At 40.8% G+C, this 25,921-nt stretch overlaps 1 protein-coding gene across 4 annotated transcripts in view; it reads left to right on the top strand.

The window, feature by feature from the left end:
* Nucleotides 1-25,921, top strand: part of NRP1 (neuropilin 1) — a 136,225-nt gene that overhangs the window by 38,469 nt on the left and 71,835 nt on the right. For all 4 annotated transcript variants that reach the window (XM_044226943.1, XM_044226944.1, XM_044226945.1 and 1 more), the window contains exons 3-4: nt 16,644-16,825; nt 22,567-22,794. In XM_044226943.1, the coding sequence (XP_044082878.1) occupies nt 16,644-16,825; nt 22,567-22,794 (410 nt within the window). The remainder of the gene's footprint in view (nt 1-16,643; nt 16,826-22,566; nt 22,795-25,921) is intronic.

Genomic DNA, 25,921 nt, shown 5'->3' on the forward strand with positions numbered 1-25,921 from the left:
TCTCTTCCTCCGTCTGCCTCTCCCCCTGTTCCCGTGTGCTCTCTAAACAAACAAACAGATAAATAAATAAAATATTTAAGAAAAAAAGAAGGTAGGAGGAGGAGAAGGAGGAGGATGACCCCATCAGGGAAAAAAAAAACTATGGCATGGCAACACCAAAACAATAATTCCAGTGCAGCACTGGGCAAACATAATTAACTGGTCCATACTGACTAGGTTAGGGCACCAGAAAGTCAGGTGGGAGAAACACTTACAGGTGAATGAGTATAAGAAAAGCCCCCCAGAAGAGATGAATGTTGAGTTGGGCTTTGAAAGAATGGAATTTGGTTCTGCAAAAATGAGAAGAGAGAAACTTCTAGGAGACTTGATGCCAGAACAGTTCTGTGTAGTTATTCTTAGGTGAGGAGCATCAGGGCAGCTGTCTCTGATCTTTGGAAAAGCTGGTACCATCCCAGGGGTGGTGATTGGGGCAGAGGCTCAGAGCAGAGACCCAAAGGACTCGCAGGGGGAGCCTCCTTCTGTTTGTGCCTTAAAAAGAGAACCCCGCAGCTAATACCTGGACATGCATTTGACTGCAAATAGTCCTTTCTAATTTCCTTTTTACACTGCCATTTCTCTACTAGGATTCATGGTTTATCTATTTCCTTTCTTAAGGTCACTATCCTAATTTGTTTTATCTACATTTAAACACTGTTTTTCTTTCTTTTTTTTTTTTTTAAAAAAAGATTGTATTTATTTATTTGAGAGAGAGTGTCAGAGGGAGAAGTAGACTCCTCGCTGAGCTGGGAGCCTGATGTGGGGTTCTGGGATCATGACCTGAGCCGAAGGCAGATACCTAACTGACTAAGCCGCCCAGGTGCCCCTACACACTGTTTTTCAAGAGTCCAATTAGAATAAGAAGGAAATGTTCCGCGGTGTTTGCAGCCCTAGGAGAACTTGGCTTAATGCTACCTTGAGCTCTGAAGCTTGAATGAGCAGAGCGTGTTTGAGAGGCAGTAGGAAACACATTACTAAATACATGTCATCGAATTATCTTCAACTGCTATGACTTTTATTTCTTTTACTTCCTCTCTGGCATCCATGCTATGGGTTCACTTCCGGGTCACTGACAGCGAGGTCCAAAGCCAAGGATGAGGAGGCGACTCTGTCTGTCCCACCACTTATCCCTGTAACACTATTCCAGGCACTTCTGTGTAACTCTAGGTGAACAATTCAGGAATTAGTGCAGCTAATTCATCAGTCAGCTCAGGAAAGAATGGCCTGTGACACCAGTGGCTTAACAACTCGACGGGCTCTTCTAGTCGTGAGTCAACACAGTTGCAGTAAAGACATGCACTCACGTCTCTTAGGACACTACCTGTTCACTCTCTCCTTTCAAGCCTACATAACAATGCCAAGTCTGAAAGCTCTCTCAGCTTTTCAGAAAAGAGAGCTACATAAATATAAACTATTATTTTTTCACCAAAATTATGTACACATATACATGTACCACACATGCTAAGATTACTTTCTTCCTTAATTGCAAAGAGTAATGGGAGTAAAAATCAAAACTTTTGCTAATGGTCTAACATTTGTACAGAACATTTCCACTGAATGGATCAATATTATTACTGTTCAAACATTTACACAGTCTGTGTTTAACATGCCTGTCACCCATTATGGGGAAAGTATTTTTGAAGACATTGGATTTTTAAAGAAGAAAAATTAGAAAAACATCAAATTTAAGTTATTATTTTTAATGACTCCCAAACTCAACATTATTTCTGCTTTGATAGTATTTGAACTGCTAACCTGTGTTTCTGGAGTGTATGTTCATCAGTGAATAATTAGAGAGGAATTCAGTAGTAAGTAACCGATATAAAGGCCATTTGACTTATAAATTTACAAAAGCCTATTTTAAGGTTAAAAAACATTATGAAGGCTATATGTGTGCTTAATTAGTGAAAATGGGTATTTGTCTTATGTCTGGAAAGAAGAATTATTACAAACTGTCATTAACAAAAGTATCCTGAGGGGCGCCTGGGTGGCTCAGTGGATTAAGCCTCTGCATTTGGCTCAGGTCATGATCCCGTGGTCCTCAGATCGAGCCCCGCATTGGGTTCTCTGCTCAGCGGGGAGCCTGCTTCCCCCTCTCTCTCTGCCTGCCTCTTTGCCTACAAGTGATTTCTCTCTCTGTCAAATAAATAAATAAAATCTTAAAAAAAAAAAAAAGAAAAGTATCCTGAATAAATGACAGTTTTACCATACAGCCATAATCTTATTATATTACAGACACACACACACACACACACACACATACACACAAATGTTAAAGGGACTATCAGTTGGCATAAGATTACATAGTAGTATGAGGAGGGAGGGAGTAAGAGAAAAGTCAATATAGAAATTTAACAGTTGTAAAAATAGGAACATTCTCAGCCCAGAATTTAGAGTTCTTGGCTGGTGTGCCTAGTTTGTAAAAGAAAAATCAGCAGAATAAGTTAAATTCTTTCTCTGGCTTCAGAAAGCCAACCCTCAAAATGGATGCGGAAAATGTTTGTGTTAAATTGTGACCCAAGCATTTCCATGGCCCTCTGCCTCCTCCACGGAGAGACCCCGATCAGCCCTTCATCTGCCCTGCACCTCTCTCCATCCCCTGGGTTCCTGCTCCACAGGCATCCCCATGGCAAGAACCTGTGTCAAGATTGCCAAGTCCCAAATCAGTAAGAAGGGCAGAGGCAGGAGAGTGTAGGAATGGAGGGAGAAGGAAGGCAGAGTGGGGTGTGGAACAGAAGTCTAGCCACCCACCCTGGCTTTTGTGACACAGACACTACTCCAAGCCCCGAACAGTTACAGAGCCTTTGAAATACATACATGCTTTTCAAAGGGCTCAGCAACCTTGTAATTGCTAAAAGAAGGTTGTCTGGACAACCTTTGAGCAATTAGAGAAGTGGTCTCCTTACTTATTTATGATCTCATTCATTTTTTAAAAAGTGTCAGTCTCATAGATCAGTGTTTTAATTTTTTCTCTTCTTATAGTACCAAATATGTTAGAAACTTAACTGCAGATACCTGAAGGTCTTTCCTGTGGAGGAGTAATGAAACATAGTTTTAGGATAATGGATGGAAGCTACACTAAATACTGAGGAAACATTTACTGAGGGAACAGAGCCAAGGCCAAGTAATGAACACAAAGTAATCATCAGGGCGCCAAAGACAGAATGAGCTCTCTGTCCGGACTTACGCGCCTTCTCTTCCTACAGGTTTTGGAGCAAGGCTGAGCATTCCCCTAATAAGAATCTCAAATCAGAAGCAAACCCGATGAACACAGAGACCTTTCTCATTATCTCCTCAAAAATGAGATGTAGTGGTTTGCTTTTCATCAAAATACAGTAGAAGGTATTACTTCTTCTGTTAAAAGGATCTGAAATATTCTTCCAGTCCCTATAAGTGTTCTGGGTTTTTGGCTCTCTCATCTGTGGACTGCAGTGTTGGCCTACTGTCCCTTAGATCTCTTCCCACCGTAAAAGTTTGCCTGTTCTATTCATGGTGGTCCCCAATACACAAACTGCGTAGGGAAAACCAGGACATTCCCTAATTCCCTGCTCGCAGAGAAGCAAACTGGAGTCCTCTAAGCCAAGTGCATCTGTCAGCCACGGCCAGCCTGTTTTACCAAGTATAGGCAGTCTTCGGGATCAACATTATAGTTGTTTAGTTAGACACAGTTGCTAAAACAGTTCCCCAAGCACTGAGTAAAGTTAAATTCCTAACATCTAAGGCAAGAAAGAAGGAATTAGGTTGCCAAACTTATCTCCGTCTTCTCAAATTTATGTCATCACTTACAAAATTGATTCCCTTCATGACTGCTGACCTGTGGCTAGTACAAAGTCAGTGACTTTTCAAAACAGGACATTGAAAATACTTTCTGATGAACATGGGTTCCATAGGTATTATGTAATAAGAGTCTTAGGATCAATGAGATAGGCATATGTTGGATTAAAGCAAGTTAAATCCAGGCTTCATACCTGTGGGACTTCTCAGAGCCTTTAATATACTGACGTAAATTGTAAAGATTCATGAAAGGAACATTATGACATGCAACATTCCCAAGCGATTTGGGGAAAAACACCCTATTTTTTCCTAGAAGCATTTCATGAGATGAATATTCTTGGGAACACATTTTTGGACCAATTACCTACTATTTCTGCTTCCTACTATCAAAAAAAAAAAAAAAAAGAGGGGTGGGCACTTGGGTGACTCAGTTGGTAAAGCATCCAACTCTTGATTTCAGTTCGGATCATGACCTCAGGGCTGTGAGATCGAGCCCCACATCAGGCTCTGCCCTAGGTGTGGAGGCTGTTTCAGATTCTCTCTCTCCCTCTCCCCTCCACCCCTCACTTATCATGCATGCCCTCTCCCTCTCTCTAAACAAACAAACAAACAAAAAACCAAAGACAAACACAGCAGACTGAGATGTGATGAAACTAATAATACAATCTATGTAACTTGCCATTACTAGAGAAAAAAACAATCAGAATTAATGAAATATCTGAAATGGCTATCTTTAATGTAGTAGGACAATTTCAAGAACATACAATGTTTTAAATAAGTTTCCCCTGGAAGGATTCTCAAAGGGCCTATTTTATTGTCCATATGCAAGCAAACATGTACTTGTTCCCAAATAATTCAAGAGCTAAAATGCTGAAAAACCACCTTGCTATCTCTCCCTGTGACTTGACACCATCAATTGTCTTAAGAAACTTTTTTATTTATAGATAAGTGCAGTAAACTTTAGCCCTCTACGTTAAAAGAAAACATTGATTTCAAAGAACTTAGGCTGTTTAAATGGAGGGAAATGTTAAATCATTTTATGTCTTCTGGTTTGTAATGCAAGAAAAAAAAAAATCACCTTTCCTTATGGAATAATTAGTCAAAGCAAGGAAGGTAAAGCACAACCTTCTCCCTCCTTGGCCTGCCTGTCTTGTTTTTACAGCTGAGTCTTTAGTGTCATCAAGAGGAAATTTTTTATGCCTTTGTCTAGCTTATGTTGTGCTAAAGAGAAGAGTGTATTTGGAAATCCTCCCTTTACACTCCCTCTTATTTTTAGTGAACTTGACCATATTCCCTTTTCTTTTCTGCTAAGCTTGCCATAAAGATACCTGGGGGTCAGGGAGTTCTTTGGATGGTAGGTGAGAGATTGTCTGATCTCCCAGTTGAGTTAAATCATGCTCCAAGCACAGAGCTATTCCGGCGAGCTGACCCTCTTTGTGCTCATATGGTTAAACTTAGGTGGTGCTCCTCCTCTTAGGCTACTGGCAAGGTTTATGGCCACTGCTTTCTTTTCTTCTAAACACACAATTACTCCTTAAGGTCTGTATAAATCATGAGGCCGCCTAGCTCATTAAAATCCTTTCTTCCCTCCATGAGCTCCCTCCTAACTCAGAGACTGTTCAAGTCTTGCTCCTATACCAATTAATTACTGAGTCTGTCATGCAAGTCAATGATAAGAAAAAAAAAACATATAAACTAATGTTTAGGCCAGTAACCAGTAAGTCTCTGAATATTATGTTTTTTAACTGAGTTGCATGTTGTAATATAGAAAAAAAAAGTCTTATTTTATGTCCACAGACCTCCTTCTCATTATATAAATTTTTCTCCGTATTATGACTTGACTTGGGGTTTCAGAATACATGCCTGTTAGGCATGTATTAGTAAATGCATGCAGAAAACATACATGTAGGCATGTTCTAGTAAAACTGGTAGCGGCCCAGGCATGTGCAGCTAATACCCCTGCTTTTTGAGTTAATAGAATTCTAAATAATGAGGAAAAATAGAACAAATACTATAAACATGGGTGCCCTGGACTGTAAAGATGACTTATTCCAAACAGTATGTTGCTTTCAGTGAACATTAGGGACTAAGGAAAAGGCAGATCTCGCTGTGACATGATCTATTCTTCTCATGTGCATTTCTTTCTAGTATCATAAACGTATTAAGCTATACCTAAAAGAGTCATATTCCTTGGTTATGGGTAGCTCTGTAGTTTGTACCCTGAATAAACCTTAGGGGCTACTGAACAGAAAAGCTGAATTCCAACTTCGGTCAATGTCCCTTGCCCATCTTAAAATCCAACTCCAGGTGGCTTTCCCTACTGGTGTCACTAAAAGGAAAAGAAATCTAATCTGTGTTACCAGACCCATTTTTCTTCAGCATTTTTTTCTTTTCACTTTTTCAGAAGACACGGGTAGTCATTTCAGGGTAAGTGACTTCTGCATCCCAGAATGAGTAATCTCACCTAACTGACACCAAAAAGGGTTTTTCCTAATTACTGCCTGCCCCACCCCCCCCAAAAAAAGAAAGAAAAAGAAAAAAGAAAAAACCTTTAAAAAATGAATATTTGCCATCTTTAGTTCCTGCAACTTTGATTTGCAAACTACCTAGATCCCCACTGAATAATTACTAATTAATCAGGAGACTTTTAAAAAAAATTCTTAAAATTGGCAATTAGGTCATAGAGTTTAAAATAAGATTATCACTTTATTTATTTTTCCAAAGGATGAGAAAGGAAACTTGAGGATTCTGATGCTGTGACTCCATCAGCCAGAATCACTGATTTTCTAGAATGGGCAGCTGGACCCTGGGGGCCTCTATTGTACTTAATAATTAAGGGGGGTTTTGAACAAATTCAGCACTGCATGTTAATAGCACCAATCCAATGGCAGATCATTAAATCAGTTGGGTACTTCAGTAAAAACACTCAACAGATTTAGTGATTTTAAAAAAAGCATATCATGGATGTATATATATATATATATCTATAGATCTATATCTATATCTATATATCTATATGTAGAGATATATATATCTTTAATTCCATTATTGACAGCGGCTTTCATTGATTGATTGTTGGTGGTAGTACTGGGGCAGGACCTACTGTCATCCCAGGTAGTACTCTGCAGAATAACAGGTCATATCCTGAAAGTTAACCGTCTGACTGACAGTTCCCCCTGGGAGCTAACAGTAGCTACATTCTCTGCACTCCCTCAACAACAATCTGCTTTGAACTGGGTAGTAGTGTACCTTTTGGCCAAGACAGAACTGTGCTCCCTTTACTTTCTACGTATTCGACTCTTTTCCTTCTCCTGCATTCCAACCTCACTCAGGAACGGACATCAAGCCCTGCAAAGGCCATTACGTGCATTATGTCATCTAATCCTCCCTATCGTTACATAGGTTAATTATCATGTTGTCCATTTTTTCAGGGAGCAACTGAGGCTCCCAGAGGTTGGTTAGTGACCTACCCAAGATGCTCAGCTGGTTAGGGACCGAGTGTGAGGCCTTGGACCACAGTCATCCCACTTTGGCTAAATTGACTGCCTGATGGTCCAGCAGGCGGCACTTCCTTGCCTCACTGGCCCCTTTGACACTTGGGGGGGAGGTCAAATATCGTGACACTTTTTGATAGATCTGAGGTGCCTGAGTGGCTTCTGAGGTTCAGAGCCTCGACCAGAGCCCAGTCCTTCCTGCCCCAGTTCTCTCCACTGGACCAGTTAGAAGAGGCTCAATTAACTAAAAAAAAAAAAAAAATGTACACACACACACACACACACACACACACTGTGGATGGTTCAGAGGAGAGGAGCAGAGAAAATATCCTTGATAGGGGAAAAAAAAAAAACTTAAAGAAGTAAGGATTTAAGATAAGTAAGAAGGAAGTAAATGTGTCCAAAAGCCCCCTCTGTCACTTCCTGATGGCTTGACTTGCTATATAAACCCATCTTGAGACAATCCATACAAGCAGTTCCTTCTTTTTCCCTGAGAACAGTGGAAAGTTGGCAAGAAGTAAAAATTTTCTATGAAATAGGGAGGCGAACAAGTTGTAAATGATGTTAATATCTTCCAGATGGCACAGTTTTACTTGGGAACTGAATTTATTGTAATTAAAGGCATGTGAATTTTTCTATAAATACTGAACTTTGCAAGTTTGACACTGGAAGACTCTGTCACTTCTAGAACATAGTTGCTTTAAGGGAGGCGTTCCTTGTCTTCATTTAAAATTCATCATTGGATTTCATAATCTGAGTTAAATCATAGAAATATTTTCCCATGTGAAGGACTTTTTTTTAATCTTCCATGCCAATAAATCTTAATTATGAAGTGAGATCCCTCAGAAATGAGAAATTTAAACTCTAAACATTTTCTATTAAAATTATATATTTTGACCATTATTTTACACCACATGTCTTGAATTCCTTTATATATTTATTTTTAAATTAAGCTATTATCACTTTTCTGTCTCCAGACATATGTGTTGGGTAATCTTGGAAGTTCTGTTTTTGCTTCAGTCAGGAGAGTCTGGCTCATTCCAGAACCTTGCTTTCCTTACACTACAAGCAAAGCTTACAGGCTCGGAGCTCCCAAACCAGCAGCCAACATGACATGAGCACATTAAAACTGCTTCCACGATGACTTCAGTTTCCTAATCCCACCCTTCGTCTTACCCTGGATCTACTAGGTTCTTCTCTATGGGGTGATGCAAATAGATGATCCCTCTTGGCTTTGGTTTCTACTGTGGCCTCCAAGCTGCAGGTGTCCTACCGGAGCTTGGACCGTGTCGTAGGCAGAATTCAAAGAAGGGCCCCCAGGCTCTTCAACCCCTGGGACACCCACACCTCCTCCCAGTCATTCATTAGTACAGGTGCTGCTACAAAGAAATTTTGCAGATTCAATCAAATTACCAAAGCAGCTGACCTCAAGAAAGAGAGACTATTTTGGATGAGCCTGACCTAACCAGGTGAACCCCTAGAAGGGATTGAGCTCTTCCTGAAGAACAGAGGCACAAGAAGAATTCACTGTGAGGCAGATTTCCTGCTGTTGGTTTCGAAGCTGGAGAGGGCCACATGACAACAAATGACGGTGGCCCATAGGATCCGTCCCCAGCCAGCGAGAAAGTGGGGACCTGCCCTAACAGTGTGGGCTTTAACAAGGACACCAAGCTCAAGATAAGAAGGCAATCCTGCCAACACCTTGATTTTGGCCTTGGGGTACCCTGAGCCAGGAACCCCTGCCACGCCATGCCATGGACCTAACAAATGTGTGTTGTTTCAGCCCCGCCACTGATGGTGATTTGTTATGCAGCAATAGGAAACGGTCTATTACCTGCTGGATATTTATTGTCTGTTTCTCTCCCATGCTGGTCTATGCTGGTCTTGACTGGCCGTGACCCACGGTGGCCATCTGGGTCAATTGTCATCCCTTTGCACCACTCCAGGGAGAGCCATTTAAGATCTCTTTTAATTTTACTCCAGTGAAACTTTTTTTTCTTTAACATTTTCTTTCTTCACTTTCATAATGCCTCATTTCCTAGGACTGTTAACTCTCATATATATTATTATGTTCCTATCTAGCCTATTAATCATCAGCTTTCTATAGCTGCAATAAAGTTATGGATATTCATTATTATGACCCTGAGGCATCACAAAAGCTTAAAGATGAAAATTTTAATGTGTGAGATTAGCTTTATGAGTTTTACTGTACTCTGATTACTGTGAACGAGTTATCAACTACCTACATATAGAAACTCTTACTATACTGAATCAGCAGAGCCACCTTCTGGAAGAGATGCTAGGGAGACTGTATTGTGTTGGGATTTCCTGGAGAAGAGTTATCTGGAAGCCTGTGGACAAGTGCAAGATTAATACCGTTGTGGGCCTTTGAGGAGAACAATGACAAGACAAAAGCCAAAAATGTTTGCAGCAGTTTCTTTGTTCCAAGAGAGCTGAGGGCATTGGCCTCCCATTTATCATCAGTGGAGCTGGTTGCAAGAGAGATGGTTTGGGCTTCGGTATATACAACAACCACTGAGCAAAGCTGCCTGTTTTCTTTTGCACCAAGTACTTCCCAGCTGTGCGGCACGGGCCCAGCCAGCCAGGCATCCTCCTTGCACTCTGGAACTTATGCTCTGTACTGAGGAACTTTGAGGTGGGGAAATGGAAATGCTGATAAAAACGCTACTTTCCTACGATGAATGGGCTCACCAACATGGCAGATAGCTACCCCAACTGAAAAACACCTCTTCATGCCCTAACAGTGTCAAGAACATATTACTTAAGCGCAAATAGGCATAAACACATGATAGATATAGGTACAGTAAGAATAGGGATTGAAAGTTAGGGATGCATCGGAAGGGTAACTGGACTTGGGATGTGTCAAAAGGATTGCCAGAATAGAAGCAGGGGAGACTGAATTTTAGAAAGGGCCAATACAAGTGAAAAGGAGTGCTAGATCAAAGACTGATGTCCTACAGTCTTGCTTATAGTAATACACAGGGTACGTACAGGAAGAAAAAATAATGTGTATATGTGAAAATATATATATATATATATCTTTAGGAAAAGTATTTAATGTTATTTTGATGAGGGAAAATTACTTTCTAACTTAGAAACAAACCTTAAAGGGGACTATGACAAAAATAATAAACACAGCAGTATCTTGTCTATTGTACAAATTTTAAAATGTTGTCAGATTCAGAATGGCTTTCGTAGAAATTGGCACTGGGTAGAACTGGCCAGGTCACAGCCCAGCCCCTCTGTTCCTCTGAAAACACGGAGGGCTCTCTGGCCGGGTCCTCTCGCCACTCTGAGTTTGGATTGTTGCCACCTCCTCCAGGACAGGGAGTGACCCAGGTCAGCTCTGGCCCTGGTGGTGGTCAGAGGGGCCTGCCCTTCCCACGCAGCCGTCCTGGGGAGCGTGGGTGGGCCTGCATCATTTAGGCTCTGCCCACGCCCCAGCCTCGCTGGAGCCATCTGTGCTCAGGCCCAGGGTGCTGGCACTGGGAAGAAACCCAGATTCTAGATGCTCTTGGACACCCTTCCTGTGTTTCAGGCTGGGCGGGGCTTCTCATCACATGGTCCCTGAACAACCGGCCGAGCAGGGGGACCACGACCAGGACTAGGATAGCTAGGAGAGCTCTAGAAGGAGGCCCATTCAATGGCCACCATCAATTCCACTGCAACTTTCAACTCATGTCACTCCCTGGTGGCCAAGGGCTCTCTTTGCTTCTGTCTCTGTCACACTCTGTTCTCACATACACACATGCACATAGACCTCTGCACACACCCAGATGTCTGGATATATAGCTCCAGCATGATGGTAAGAAAAGTCAATGCAATATTGGTTGATGTGGCATGTTTCTAGCAACAATAACCAGTTGCAAAATGAATTATGAGTTGTGAATGAATAATGCTAAATTAATAAGGTCATACCCATCCTCTCCACCTCCCAAAAACTATGTATGAAAGGGAGTAACAAGAGCAGAAATTGGAATCAAATTTGCCCAAAAGTGGACAATGTCGAAAAAATTTTTTTAATTTTTTTAAAATTTTTTAAAAATTAAAAAAAAAAAAGGATATAAATTATTCCATCTGTATGTCTCCCTTCCCAGTGCTTCCCCAAGGCCATGCTCCCACTGGGCAGGATCCCAGTAGGTGCCTTCCTGGGATCACCGTACAGACTATGGTAGACAGTACATCTGAAAGCACTTAGTAACATGGAAATTACTGTACAAATAGCAAGTGTTACTGTCAAGATTTCAGACAGTATAAGATCAAATCTCATTCATTTTAATTTTCTATTACAAAAATAATAAAATTTTTTAAAAAATTTTTAAAAAGCACCCCGAGACTTTCATTGATCCAACTGTTAAAAAAAAAAAGACAAAGACTTTGATTTACTTCTAAATAAAACATCATAAAAAAATAGTGTCTTCTGACCAAGAAATTAAAAATTATTAGCTAGGCAATAAGGTATTGATTTGCTACTTTATATATAGGTAATGAATGCTTTTCAAAGTAACTTCCTTTTGGTTATGAAGGAACATTGACCTGGGGTGCTTGAGTGGTACAGTTGGTTAAGTATCTGACTCTTGATCTCAGCTCAGGACTTGATCTCAGGGTTGTGAGTCCAAGTCCTACACTGTGATCCATACTTAAATAATAAATAATATAAATAAATAAATAAAATAACACTGATCCATTGCAAAAGTTTTGAGAAATATAGAAACAACTAAGGGATGTCATCTCTCTAGCCAGAGATAATCACTTAATCATGGCCCGGCATACTTCCTTCTGGTTCTCCTTCTGCGAACTGAGACTGTACTATAGATAAGGGTTGATGTTCAGATTTTTCACTTAATGATATCCTAACATTTTTCCTATGTTATAAAAAATAGTTTATCCAATAAGCTTTTTAATGACTGCATAATATTCCATGATATGATTGTATATAAATTCCTTCTTATTTCCTTCCTGCCTGACCCATGTTATTCTAAATAAATCTTCAGGCATTGGTTTTGCATAAATATTTGATATTATTCCAGGTTATTTCCTTTGCATGGATTTCTAAAAATTGCTTTTACTAAATAAGGGGCCATGAACCTTATAAGCCTCTTCATATATCTTGATTAGGACACTGCAAGCAAGCCAGAACGTAGGGGCAGATCTCATGTAAAATCACTCAGAAACACAGATGCAGACTAATTGGCTCCTCCAAGCTCCGTCACTGTGTATTTTTATTTCCAAATCCTCTCTCTAATGCTCTGAGAGTAAAGCCTGTTCTCTTCTGGGGAATATGTAAGGTAATTCTTGGATAGCGGCGTGGTAATCGTTTACAGGTTGTTCAGTAGGGATAGCTATTAATTCCTGGTGCAAAATAAACCAAAGATCCAAAGAAACACATTTTTGCAGGTGAAAATTATGTTAGCCAACATCATTTCTCACTCCAGTTTATGATGTCAGGTATCAAATTTCTCCATTATTAATGTGTGGACGCACGTGGGGGTAGAGCCTCTTGGAAGGAGATGAAAAAGCCGCCGGCACCTATAAACCCATCTTCCTAATCTTGGGAGCAGGTCCGGGAGCGGCGAGGGCTGGGTACAGTAGCTCCCCCGCACAGACAACACCGTGCAGAGGATCAGCTTTCTCTCCATTAGTGGGCTCCACCGTGGAGAGTCGGGGGTCATTCCTACTCTCTGGAGAAACCCCGGCTTGAGTAAAAGGCGCTCTCCATCCGTTCAGCACCGCTTACCTGTAAAGCTTCTGCGACCATTCTTTAACGACTGAATGCATTCCTCGTTTTCTCATCACGCCTCCCCCTACTTGGCTATTTTCCTAAAACTGTAATTCAAACTTTCCAAAAGAAAAAATAATCTCTGGCTAATCCTTTTCAAGAATTCTTCGAAGGAAATCTTTATTCTTTTATCACTCTTAGGGGAAACCTAACTCGTGATTAGTATTAGGATTCAGAGTGTTTTCACCACACGCGTATACGTAAGTAGGGTGAGCGTATGGGAGCAGAACATCCTTTAGTGCCAGGAGCATGCATTCGGAAGCCAGGGATGCTCCTGAGAAGAGCCACCGGCGTACTACACCCTAAAATGGGAGCCATGGGAAAGGGTCCTTTAATCATAAAAGAATTCGTTCCTAGTAAATACCGGCTGCTTTACCATTATGAGCACAGAAAGGGAAAGCATTTAGGCAGGAGACTTAAGAAAAGAAATGGCAGGATGCCTAAAGAAGGAGGAGCGGTGATTTGTGCTCTGAAATATTCCAAAAATCCCATGACATTTACATGCCTGTCATGCCTGTGATGATAAGTGGGCAGGATGAGGTTTGAGGAAGGGCTTTCCTGGGTGGGACCCATGTCTGCTCTGGCCCAGGCTCCGGCAGTGAAGGGTGGTGCCCTGTGGACTCCGACAGGGCTCCTTGGAACCTGGAGGATTCACTTTCTGGAGCAGGGCTCCGAACAGACAGAGGCACCCACTAGCTGACCCCAGTGTCTCCAGCTTTGGTGCGTTCGATTCCCGAGACACAACTCCCAGCTCTCCTTCCGGCAGCCATGACGTGTCGGTTCAGAATAAGAGGCACACACGTGTCCCTGTGGTCACCTGTGTAGGTCCCGCCATCATGACCGGGGATCGTGACATTCCAAGGAACGCAGTGTTTGCCACACTGGAGCAGTAACAGAGCAATGTGCAGCAGGCTGGGCGAGCGAAATTTGCAAACTCAGGATCCTGGGCCTCAGGCCAAGGCAGGCTGGGTGCGTTGCTGTGGTGACACATTTAGTCTCTAGGGAGGGATGCTGGCACATCGGCTGCATTTCTGGCACCACGTTTGCCAGCAAGAAACTTATGGAGAGGAACTGGTATCAACTCCAGAGGGAGATGCAAGCTGCTTTCTTAACTTCCTTGGCAGCACCAACCTTTGCAACTTGTGCACATAAACCCTCCTGAATATTTACATGAACTGCTATTTGTGACACTCTTTGGGGCCCTGTTGGATGGTGCTTTGAAGGGAAGTGCTAAAACGATAGCAGCATTCCAGTTTATAAATGTAACTATTGTATCCCTGAATAATTCAATCTCCTAAAATTGGCACTTAACGATGCAATGACTTATCTCTTGCTGGGAGGGGATTCTAATCCCGCTCCTCCTTTTAAAAATAGCTTTTCCTGTTGCCAAGAGGAGAGCCTGGTATTTACTATTAGAAGCTATGTTAATTAAAATACCAGCTTCTTTCCCTGTAGCAACTCACTAGCCCTATATTGGCTGAGCTCTCCCCTACCTGGGAGAAAAGGCCCCTCCCAGAAGCACCCTGAGTTCTTAGGAAAGCCTGATCCACCTCTCTTACTGGATCCTGGGAAGCAAAATGCCCTCGGAGTTGGCCCCTTAGTATTCAGACCATGTCAAGATTCAAGTAAAAAGCCTAGACTGCATCGTCACCAGGCCTAATATAGCCCAACAGTTCAAATCACAGTTAAATTATAAGCAAGCATGGGGCAAAGCTTGCAGATCTGTCTAGTCAATGAAGCAGTAGAGATAAAAGGAATTACTACATAAATGCCAACATGGAGGCTTTAATGAATACAGAGATGGTGTTCTTTCCAGACTTTTCCAGACTGCCCCCCGTCAGCTGTAAAAGGCTCTCCAAGATTTTGAACCTAATGCTTTCTTCCTCCTCTTCCTCCACTTTTTCCTCTCCTCCTCCTGCTTCATCTTTTAACATGCAAAACATCTCCCAAAATATTGGGAACCAAACAGTTCCTCTGTGTAGGTCCGTAGGTTTGCCAAGGGACAGTGATGCTAGCTGGCCAGTGATTACTACTGGAAACATCAGAGGCAGCAAAGGAAATGCAGTTAATACAATAATTCACATATGTTAATGCTTAGTTCCATCAATGTCAGCTTTCTTTTCTTCTTGATATATACAAAGCTGGCACACAATTTTAACTGATGAGGTAATGTCATTTTTAATTTAGAGAGCCTTAAGCTGTCCACTCACACTAGTGATATCATCTTTGCCATTCTCTAGGGAGATTTTATGTAAACATAAGTAATGTGTCCTGGACAGTTTGAAAAGGGATTGTTAAAGATGACATTGGTCATCAGGAAGATTTCCCCCACTTTGATCTCTTTTAAATTGCCAGATATAGTTTATATTACTGCCATATTTTAGCCATTCCTGAAATTAATATATCCCAGGACTTTTGAACCAAGTTAAACACAGAAATAAAATGAAGGTTTGAAATGAACGGATTATAATGTTTTCATGTCAGGGCTGGAAGAAAAACGGAAGACAGCTCAGGTTCTCTGGCTCCCAGGTGACTTGGTAAATAACAGGAGAGGGAAGGGAAAGACGCTGAGAAATGGGTAACACCAAGCAAACAAGAATCTCTCTATTTTCCAGAAGGATGCTAGTCTATTGGAGTCAGCTCCCTTTTGGAAACAAACAAAAAAATATGTGTTAACTCAGTACAGTGTTTAGAATAATATTTTATCACGACTTCCTTTACCATTTGTCTCCTCTTGGTATTGTTATTCAGCCTGAAAGTGTTGGTTGTTTTTTTTTTTTTTCTTTAATCATATCACTTTGGTGACTCCACGTGTGCCACATTTCCCTTCCAAACAACAGTGTTCCTTTAAAGATTCAGGCTGGTGGGTGTAAACAAAGTAAGTTTCCATGTTTAAATAAGCGTTTTTCTTCCGAGAGATGATGTTCTGCAATTCCAGATAGTCTTGGGGCAGATGATCTCTCTCTTAACCACTGTGGGTACAGAGAGAGGTTTTTTTCCCCTAAGAAGTCTGGAGTTTGGTAGAATTGAGTTAAATCGTAAAGAATCTGTTTATTATTCTGTGGCCATATGTTTAGAGGGTCGCTCACAGAAATCAAAGTATTGTTCATGGAGAGCTCCAGCCAAGGAGACATTTTGAATTCATAAAAGAACTTCACAGTTTGAAAAGAATGAATAGCATTATATATTGACACCCCACCACCATAGACAAAGGAACACAATTTAATACTAGAGAATTGTGCTCGTGAGATTTTTCTTCTTCTTGTTAATTGGTTACTTTAAGTGACATTGTCTGCAAGTATAATGGACGCCATTATTCTTAATAGTTCTGTGTTGCCAGATGATGTACACAGACATGATGTAGTCCATTTCAATTATTTCATTTTGCTGAATTTTTCTCCCTCCATGAAACACAGTGGTGCATGCAGATAGCACTGTTTTCCTGACAGACTGTGCTGCATGGGACTGCCTTCTAAATCACTGACATTTTGAGGGCATTTCTTGCTAACCTCTTGTTTTCTTCCGTATTTCTGTGCTAGGTATGACTACGTGGAAGTCATCGACGGAGAGAATGAAAATGGACGCTTGTGGGGGAAGTTCTGCGGAAAGATTGCCCCTTCTCCTGTAGTGTCTTCAGGGCCCTTTCTCTTTATCAAATTTGTCTCTGACTATGAGACACATGGCGCTGGATTTTCCATACGTTATGAAATTTTCAAGAGAGGTGAGTGACTTCCCGTAGAACAAGTATGACTCAACGTTAATTCACATTGTTTGATTCCATGAAAGACCAAAAGAAAAAGACCAAACGAATAGAAGACGTAATGCTTTTATCTTTTTGTGAAAATCGTATATGTTCCCACTACAAAACTGTTGGAAAATACTTTACCCAAAGAAAAATTACCCGATGTATGGCAGAAGTTATGTTTAAATTTAAGTATTTCAGGGCTCAAAATTGCATCATTCTAATATGCTGACCAGTGTTTATAAGACATATATTCTGTAAAACTCTTTTAAGAGCCTTTATTCTTAGCTTGCTTCTTCAAAAGTAAGTCTGATCTGCCCTCGAAGCTTGAGTTCCTTCATTAAATTGTGTGAGTCCCTTTTACCTTAAAGTCTTGTGCATCCTGTTCCCTTTGTTTTATTACAAAATTCACAACTGGTATTTCCCAGGAAAAGCAAAGTTGTCCACTATCCTTCGAGTTTTCTAAAACTATTGAAGGAAGAGGAGCTTTTCTATTAATGTCCGTTAAGAAGAGGAATAGTTGGGGAAAGAAGCTCTTGGAAGAAACCGAACAGCAAAGCTTTAAATGTTATTCTCCTTAGGAAATAAAGGTCCTTCTCCCTCTCCAATATAATCACTTAGTCAACTATTCCAATGGTATATATTGAGATAGATAGAACCTGACAATTCCTAGTCTCCCAGCCTTAAGAAATTGAACGCATATATCAGTCAATTGATAAACAATGTATCTTTATCTGGATGTCACTGTTTTTCAACAAGAGCTATTAGAGTCCTTTCATTTGTCAAATTCAGCCTTCCCTTTTAAGTTGACAGTAATGTGGGGAGTAGGGACCAATCCAGGGCCAGAGGTTCAAGATCTGGGATCATTGGTACAACTTTTTAAAAATTTCAAAGAAATCTGGCACTGTCCCCATGTAAGTATGGAGAGAGGGAGATAACTTTTTTCAAAAATTTATATAAGCATATACTTAGAAAATCTATAGCATAAGTAATAGTCTATATACAACATCAGTATGTACAGCTGATTACATATGTACTTATATTCTTGTGTGGAAAGCTGCTGGGCCTGTTCTCTAAATCATATTGTACTTGTATGCGTATGTACATACACACGTATAAACACATCTACATCTGCTTGCTTACCTGCCTATGGCACTATCAAAGAAAACATGGGGTCAGAAAAGAGTTGAGGAGTAGCCTTTGATTTGCATTGCTTCTCGAAGATCTGAAGATGGTTGAAAAAGAGAGCTCGGTAACTAAGTCATTAAGAATTCTTCTTCCTTCCAAACGAACTCGGTTCCCTTCACCTCCATTCCCCGGAGGTACTGTCCTTTCCCTGCCCTGATCTCCAACACCACCCTTGAGACTTGAAGCCTTAATTCTTCTCTCTCTTCATTTCCCTACATTCAGTGTGGCTTCTAGTTCTTTTGAATTTGTATCCACAAGTCTCCAAAAGTCATGCTGCCTTTTTGCGTCCACAGCCACTAACTGAATAGGCCCAATTTGGGTTCTCCCTATGTTTCCTTATCCTACACCTTCTTATCCTACAACTTCTCAAATGGTCATCAAGCCATTGTCCCTGAGGTGCCTTTGCCAGCTGTCCATCACCCATGGAGTCAAGCTTCAATATCCCATTGGGTCAAGCTCAAGGCTTGACATCAAGTGTTCCCGACCTTCTCCAGCCTCATCTCATGCAGATCCACACTTGGCTTCCTGCCCAAGGACAGAGTGCTGGGTTAAGTCCAACAGACTAAATGGAAAGTTAATTCTGCTTTTGACTATCTTCGTGCATGTTCTGAGCCTCAGAATCCTCATCTGGTAAATGGATAATAGTGTCCAGGACTGACTTGTGGGGAATATTGGTTGAAATGGAAACATGGGAAACATGGAGCCAGTGCCCTCACCAAAAATGTCTTCAGTAAACACGAGCTGTGACGACACTCATGGATATGGCTTGTGCTATCAGATTGCAGAGCCCTTGCTCCTTAACCTCCATGGAAACCTGGCTCTAAACTTGTTCTTGTCAGGAAGCTTTTTTTTTTCCTATGTATATACCCGACTTGTTCCCTACACAAGTGTACAATACACACATATGCATACCATACACACACACACACACACACACACACACACACACAGAGATGTGTTTTACTAACCATTATGTTTCTCCTTAATATTTTCAAATTTGTTCATGTGTGCATAGTTCATTTTCCAACCAGATTGGTACCACCTGAAAAATGCAAAGAAAATATCTTACCCCCTCCCACCTCATTGTACATACTGCATTCTTACAGGGGTTCCACAGGAAGTCATTAGCTAATACAGTACACTAATGCATACATATACAAGTTCATGGACATTTTTTCCCTAAAAAATGATATTTAATGATATTATAGAATCCATGAATCTCCTTTAAAAAACTACCACTTCTTCCAGAGTACAGCAATTTCAATTTTCCTCAAAAAACATACATTATACTAATCATAGTTGAACCGATAAATGAGCCTTTCACCAGTTGACCCTGAGGTTTCCTGGCAATAGATTACAGTTCTAAGGAAAATTTAGACCGTTCCTGCATCCCTAAGGTTGCATTTCTAGAAGGCTACCTTTGCCTGACAGTCAGCAAAACCCATTCCCTCCTCTTCCCATGCCTTCTGGAGACACCCAGACACCCTGATTTTCTCCCCAGGTTCCCCACTTTCCCCTCGTCCATGTCTTTTCCTAGATGCTGAAAGCTTAGGCCACCCCCCTAAAGTTATTCCCACTCACCAAAAAAATTTCTCCAGGGAACCCATGCTTCCCTACCTATCACTCTTCCCCTATCCTTCCCTTGGCCTGAATCATCCAGGCTCAACGGCTGGAAGAAGCTGGAGACATTTTCGGTGGGTCTCTATGTGGGGAAGGCACATTTATTGAAAGCGAGATTGGTCACTTCATATATTATGTGTTTTAGAGTCTGCATATTTAATAATAATTCCAAAGAGAGTGTCTTAGCTATTACTATTATATATCCTAATGTCATTAACAATGTGGCATGGCCTTCTTACAGCACAAGGTCCCCTAAGTCTTACGAATAACCTCGAAAGCACGGTGTTCAAGGGCTGCCCAGTCCAAGTGTGCACCTCCCACACCAGCACCTTGCTCACTCATAGGCATACAGGGCTGCTCCCCCTCCCTCCTGTTTAGTGCTGTGTACACTCTGCAGGATTCCGTAACCCGCACCACTGCCTTGATCCTCTTTGGGAAGTGCTTCCTCAACAGTGGCAAACCTACACAACAGTGAACAAGAAAAATGTTAACACAAATCTTGATGTTTACAGGAGGAAGCAGGAAATTATAGAATCTCTTTGAGTTTGAAGGGCTTTTTTTTTTTTTTTCCAAATCCCAAAGCCCACCTCCCATTTGTTATACACAGAATCTGAGGACCAGGAATGTTAGGAGGCCACCTAAGGTTACACAGCAGGTGTAGAGTAGAGGTTGGACTAGAACTCAGATCTGGTGCTCAAGCCAGTTCTCTTCCACTACCCCCATAGAATTTCTCCAATTTTTGTTGCATACCTGGGCTAGCTTCCGTGAAGGCGTTGAAATTTATTTGATTTTGAAAATATGCCCTTGGGGCGCCTGGGTGGCTCAGTTGCTTGAGGATCTGCCTTCGGCTCAGGTCATAATCCCAGGGTCCTGGGATCAAGACCCGAGTCAGGCTCCCTGCTCAGTGAGGAGCCTGGTTCACCCTCTCCCTCTACCCAATGCTCACTCTGCTTGTGCGCGCTCTCTCTGTCTCTCTGACAAATAAATAAATAAAGTCTTAAAAAAACAAGTATGTCCTTAATTCCTATCATTTTTTTCCCTCTCATTAAATTTTGATCTCACCTAAGCAATTTTATCTTTTTAAGAAGGAGAAAATATTAGTACTGAATTAAAGCCTGCTGTCAGTGTGCCTTACAAGGGCCTAGCCAAAGCATTATTTTTGCCCGAGGCGGGAAGCTGGAGGGCTCCAGGGTCATTGTTCCTAAATAAAAGGGCTTCCAGTATCATAAATCTATTATTTCAAATTGCTGATTTGCATTAGCGTAGTCCCTGTCATTTGAGAAGCAAGCCACTCACTTAGAAACAATATAAACAGTACAGCACATTTCATAATCTTCTCACCTGTAACTGACATGGTAAAATGCCACATATTAGTAACTTTAACTAGAATCAGATAAATAAGTATCTGCAGCCATCATGGCGAAGGGTGAGCCACAACTGAGAAGACTTTCAGAGGCATTTTAAACCAGTCAGACCTCTACAGGCCGGGTTTATTGTGCACAGCTAATAAGTTTTATTCTTCTGCATGTCTAGTGCCATAGACATCTAATATGTACATGGGGAGCAAGCAATTGATTTGTTTACTCAAAAGGCTGCCAGATGCACGGAGTTGGAGATTCAGAGTACCAACCCTAGACACTAAAAATAGAGATCTGCTATTTAAATTTAATCTGTATTGATGACTACACTGTTGCCTCCAGGACTTCGCTCTGTGGGAGAATATTTAGTTAAGAACATTCTCAACAAACCTCCTTATTTAGAGTTGAACCCATGCATGCCATCACGGGATGCCCATCAGTGAGACAATGGCCCAGGAGAAGAATGGTTGAACTTAACTTTCCCCCAGGTTGGATCTTGAAGTTCGAAAGGGTCAAGTCATCTCTGATTCCAGGAGAGTCTTAAGATCTCTTTGGAAAATCATGCCAGTGGTGGCGGTGATAAGGGGCCAAGCTGATGGGCTCACATTCTTGCAGATGGGCCATTTCCAATGGTGGTGAATACCATCCCATGTGGTCCTGGCTGCCGTGAATTGAAATTGCGGTCATCCGTACGGTCAAAAGGTCAACTTGCAATACATGTGTGTATGAGCTTGACCAATGTAAATTACAAATTAGCATAATTTGTAAAGTATTGAGAACACTGACTAGTCATTGAAATTATACTCTAAAAATGTGTGCATTACACACCCACACAACTATATTAAAAAATAATTTTAGAATGACACTGTATCTGCTACTTTGGGGAAGGCAACGATGTCAACATTGATATCAAGTGACTTCTAGCAACACGGCCTGTAATCACAGTTTATCGTGCCCTCACTAACAGCCACACTTTACCGCCACACCTGTGTCAACACCACTCAGAATGAGTCACTCACCCTGGGTACATGTACGAATTACCTTTCACATTTAGTTTGTCAAAGAGGCATAGGTCACATCTGGCAGAGTTACTGAGTCATTGGTGTAGGAATCTGAAACCCAAACTCCCTCCACTGAATTCTCTCCCTCGCTTTTGTAAATGTTCTATTTCACCAATAAAGGGCTGTCAGCCTCAAGATTTAAAGATTTAAGCTTGAAGGGGCTATAATTATTTCTCTAGGGCTCTGTCGAGATTTCTGTAGCTTACTCATTCATTGTTCCCACATGATTTTATATTTGTCATTTTTTTCTCTGCAACAGCAGAAGTTTTTAAATTGCTTCACACAAATGGAAAACTAAGGGGAACGCAATAAATCTGAACTTGACTTTCCATACTTACCGCTCCTATGAAAAGGCTGAGTAATGAATGATTAGGACAGTGATTGTAATGGTGAGCTTTTATTAGAAATATATGTTGCCTTTGCTCAGGTTATTTCTTGGTGAAGTCGTGTGAGCGGGATTTTTACTTTGCTCCTTCTTTTCTTTTACTCCCAGGTCCTGAATGTTCCCAGAATTACACAGCATCTAGTGGAGTGATAAAGTCCCCCGGATTCCCTGAAAAATATCCCAACGGCCTTGAATGCACTTATATTATCTTTGCACCAAAGATGTCAGAGATTATCCTGGAATTTGAAAGCTTTGACCTGGAGCTCGACTCAAATCCTCCCGGGGGAATGTTCTGTCGCTATGACCGGCTGGAAATCTGGGATGGATTCCCTGATGGTAAGAAGGGCAGGAAGCATCCCCAAAAGGGAAGAACCTGGGGGAAGGGCCCTCGGATACTTTTACAAGTGTCATGATACATGCAACATTTTTTTAAAAAAATAGCTCAAAAGGAGGAGGAAAAACAAACCAAAATGGTAAGTCTCTTTATGCAAAGCAACAATGAAACATTTCAGTTCAAAAGACCGTAATTATCTTGTTCAGTTTCTTCATTTTATAGACAAGGAAACTGAGGATGAAAGATTATACATGGTCTTATGGACTCTTTTTTTTTTTTTTTCTTGTGGTAGAATTGGGACCAACACATGGTTTTCCTGACTGAAGTATTTTGCTCCTTTCATTGACCTGCCTACTGGTCATTAATTCATAGACCCTAAGAGAGCAATTAAGTCAAACCATTCACTTTACAAATGCAGAGATTAAGGACCAGAGAGGTTAAGTACTTGATACAATTTTAAGGATGAAATTATAATAGAAAATTATCTATTATGCAGTTACCAAAAATTTAGAAACTTAGAAAAGGAATGAGAATGTTTGGACATTCCTAATCTGGGGGCAGAGGCGCGGCATTGCTAATTTAGAGAGATTCCTTGTCTGCTCTGAGGCAATTTTTATCTTTGGCAATTTGAATCACCTCAAAATATCCTCTATCTACACTGAACTTATCATCTAAATTCGTCCTACATTTAAAAAATATTGACTGAACACCTACCATGTACCAGGCACTGGTCTGGCCACTTGCTAAATATAACAGTCAAAGATGGCTGCCCTCTCTAAGCTTCAGTCCTGCCAGGGAGAATGGGACAATAAACAATACACATTCTAGATGAGTGACTTATGTGGTTAGAATGTCAAAAGGTGAGAAGTTCTATAAACAACAACAACAAAAAAAAAAAAATGGAAAGAAAGAAAAAGAAGAGGAGAGCAAAAGCATGAAAAGAGCTAGGGTTAGGAAGAGGGATGTATATGTTGAAATTTTAAGTAAGGTGGTCAGGGTCAGTCTTAATACAAAAATGACATTTTAGCAAAGATTTGAAGGAGGGGGTGGGTAGCCATGTGAATAGCTAAATTAAAGTTTTCCATGTCAATCCTTGTGAATTAGGAGGTGAATGGCAAAAATACACACCCAAATCCTGAACAGAGGGAGATAATATCAAATAATTTGTTGCAGCTGCATTGCTTGTCTTGTGTTTAGTCTGGTTTAATATTGAGATTTCTCTAGAGAACACACTCCACACAGATCAGAAAGGGCAGGCTGGAAGTTCTTACAAGTCATGCAGTTAGAGATATATAACCATCTATAAAATAAAGCCAGATATTATGATCAGGCAGGAGGAAGGAATATTTAAATAAATATTAAATTGTAAATGAATGAAGGGCAAGTATCACATGAAACAGATTGCCTTTGCCTTTGAAATGACATTAAAATTATCAGTGTAATTCAATGTAGCTGTGTTCCTCAGCAGTAAACAGCAATGGAGATAAACTGGGTTTAGGGGAAGCTTATATTGTCATTGGGGTAAATGGGTGAGCTATCATTGGTTTAGTTTTTTCTTTGGTCTATTACTATATAAATAGGGTTATGATGATCTTATCGAAACTCCTTCATTAAGTAATGAGATTTGCCCAAACAGAGTGCTGATTGATTTCCAAGTAGTCAATCCAATAATTAGGAAAACAATATTATAATAGTATTGTAATAATAGTTGGAACATTTAATAATGGGTTTATTTGTTCACAACCAAAATTTGCAGCCTTCCTTTCCAGAACTTACATTTAAATTGACATCTGAAAAGGAGGTCCAATCAACCAACTATTTTAGAATACTTTCAGAAAGAAGCACATTGTTATTAGTGTCAAGGGTTTCTCAAAGTAGTAATTTTCTGGCTCTAGAAAATCACTGAGTTGAAGCGAGGAACAATTAACAATAAGAATTATCAGCCCTGCAATTCACTCATGTTTGAAACTATGGTGCACTTGACTTATTCCCAGAGAAAACTGGCCTTGCAATGTGAAAACTATGTATATTTGTTAAAAGTTAACCGGCTTCGTCCAGCCTACTCTAGAGTAACAGCTCTCTCCTTTTTAGGCAAAATGGCAGACGGTCCCTCCTGGGTTCCTCGTCAGTGGCACTAGAGACATTTTTGTCATACTAGTTCAACACAGACAGTTCCTTGCCAGCAAAATTGCTTTTACTCTTTGATTCCCCTTCTAAAAACAACAACCAGGAGGTTCTGAAGGCTGTAAACCATCCCGTGATTTTAGGTTGCATTTTATCATACACAATGCATGAGAGGACTAAGTCATTGAAAGCTACCCATTGCTTTAGACTGACGTTGAAGAAAAGTGATTTACTCCAGAACTCAGAATCCGAGACACACATGGGGTGAATCACACATCCCCACGGACTGGTCTCGGAAGCTCCACGGACTCACAGGTAGAGACTCTGAAGTGACTGATGGAAGTTTGCATATGGTTTGTGAGCCAGGAGCTGAGTGTGCCCCCCTGGCGGGTGTCACAAGTGTTTGTGCTGAATCATGGAGTCCAGCGTGAATGCTTAGCTCCCATGGCATGAACACACTTGAAGTCCGCTCTCATCTAGGCTGGCCAAGGAACCAGAAATGCAGTTGTTACCTACATTCCAAAAGTTATCAACTGTTTGAGGAATAGGTTTCTTGAAAACTAGATTGAGCTCTGTTTGGTTTTTATTGACTTACTCTTAATATTAAAATTAACCTTCGGAGGTAGAAATAGAAAATAAAAATGATATAAGCATAAAATAGACACATTCCAAGATATAAATGACACAAAGGTGCAGATTTCTTTTCCCCCCCTGGGGAAGAGTTGCAAAATCCCAATATCCTCCAATAAAAAGTTTACTATTGTAGAAGAGTACATGGTCTCTTTTATACCCTTATACCCTTTCTAAAAGAGTCCCTTTTTTGTTTGGTTTTTCGGAATGCCTCATTTTAAAATGAGGAGATTGGTGCCCTTTTTTTCCACATAGAAAGGAGGCAGAAAGCCAAGTTGTCTGATTCTAAGGTGGGTTATAATTCCTGGAAAGATGAATGGAAAAATACAGAGAACTGGGTACTTCCATTTAGGGTTGCTGGTGTATCTTTTAAAC

The sequence above is a fragment of the Neovison vison genome, chromosome 12 (genome assembly GCF_020171115.1).
Source record: "Neovison vison isolate M4711 chromosome 12, ASM_NN_V1, whole genome shotgun sequence".
Lineage (NCBI taxonomy): Eukaryota > Metazoa > Chordata > Mammalia > Carnivora > Mustelidae > Neogale > Neogale vison.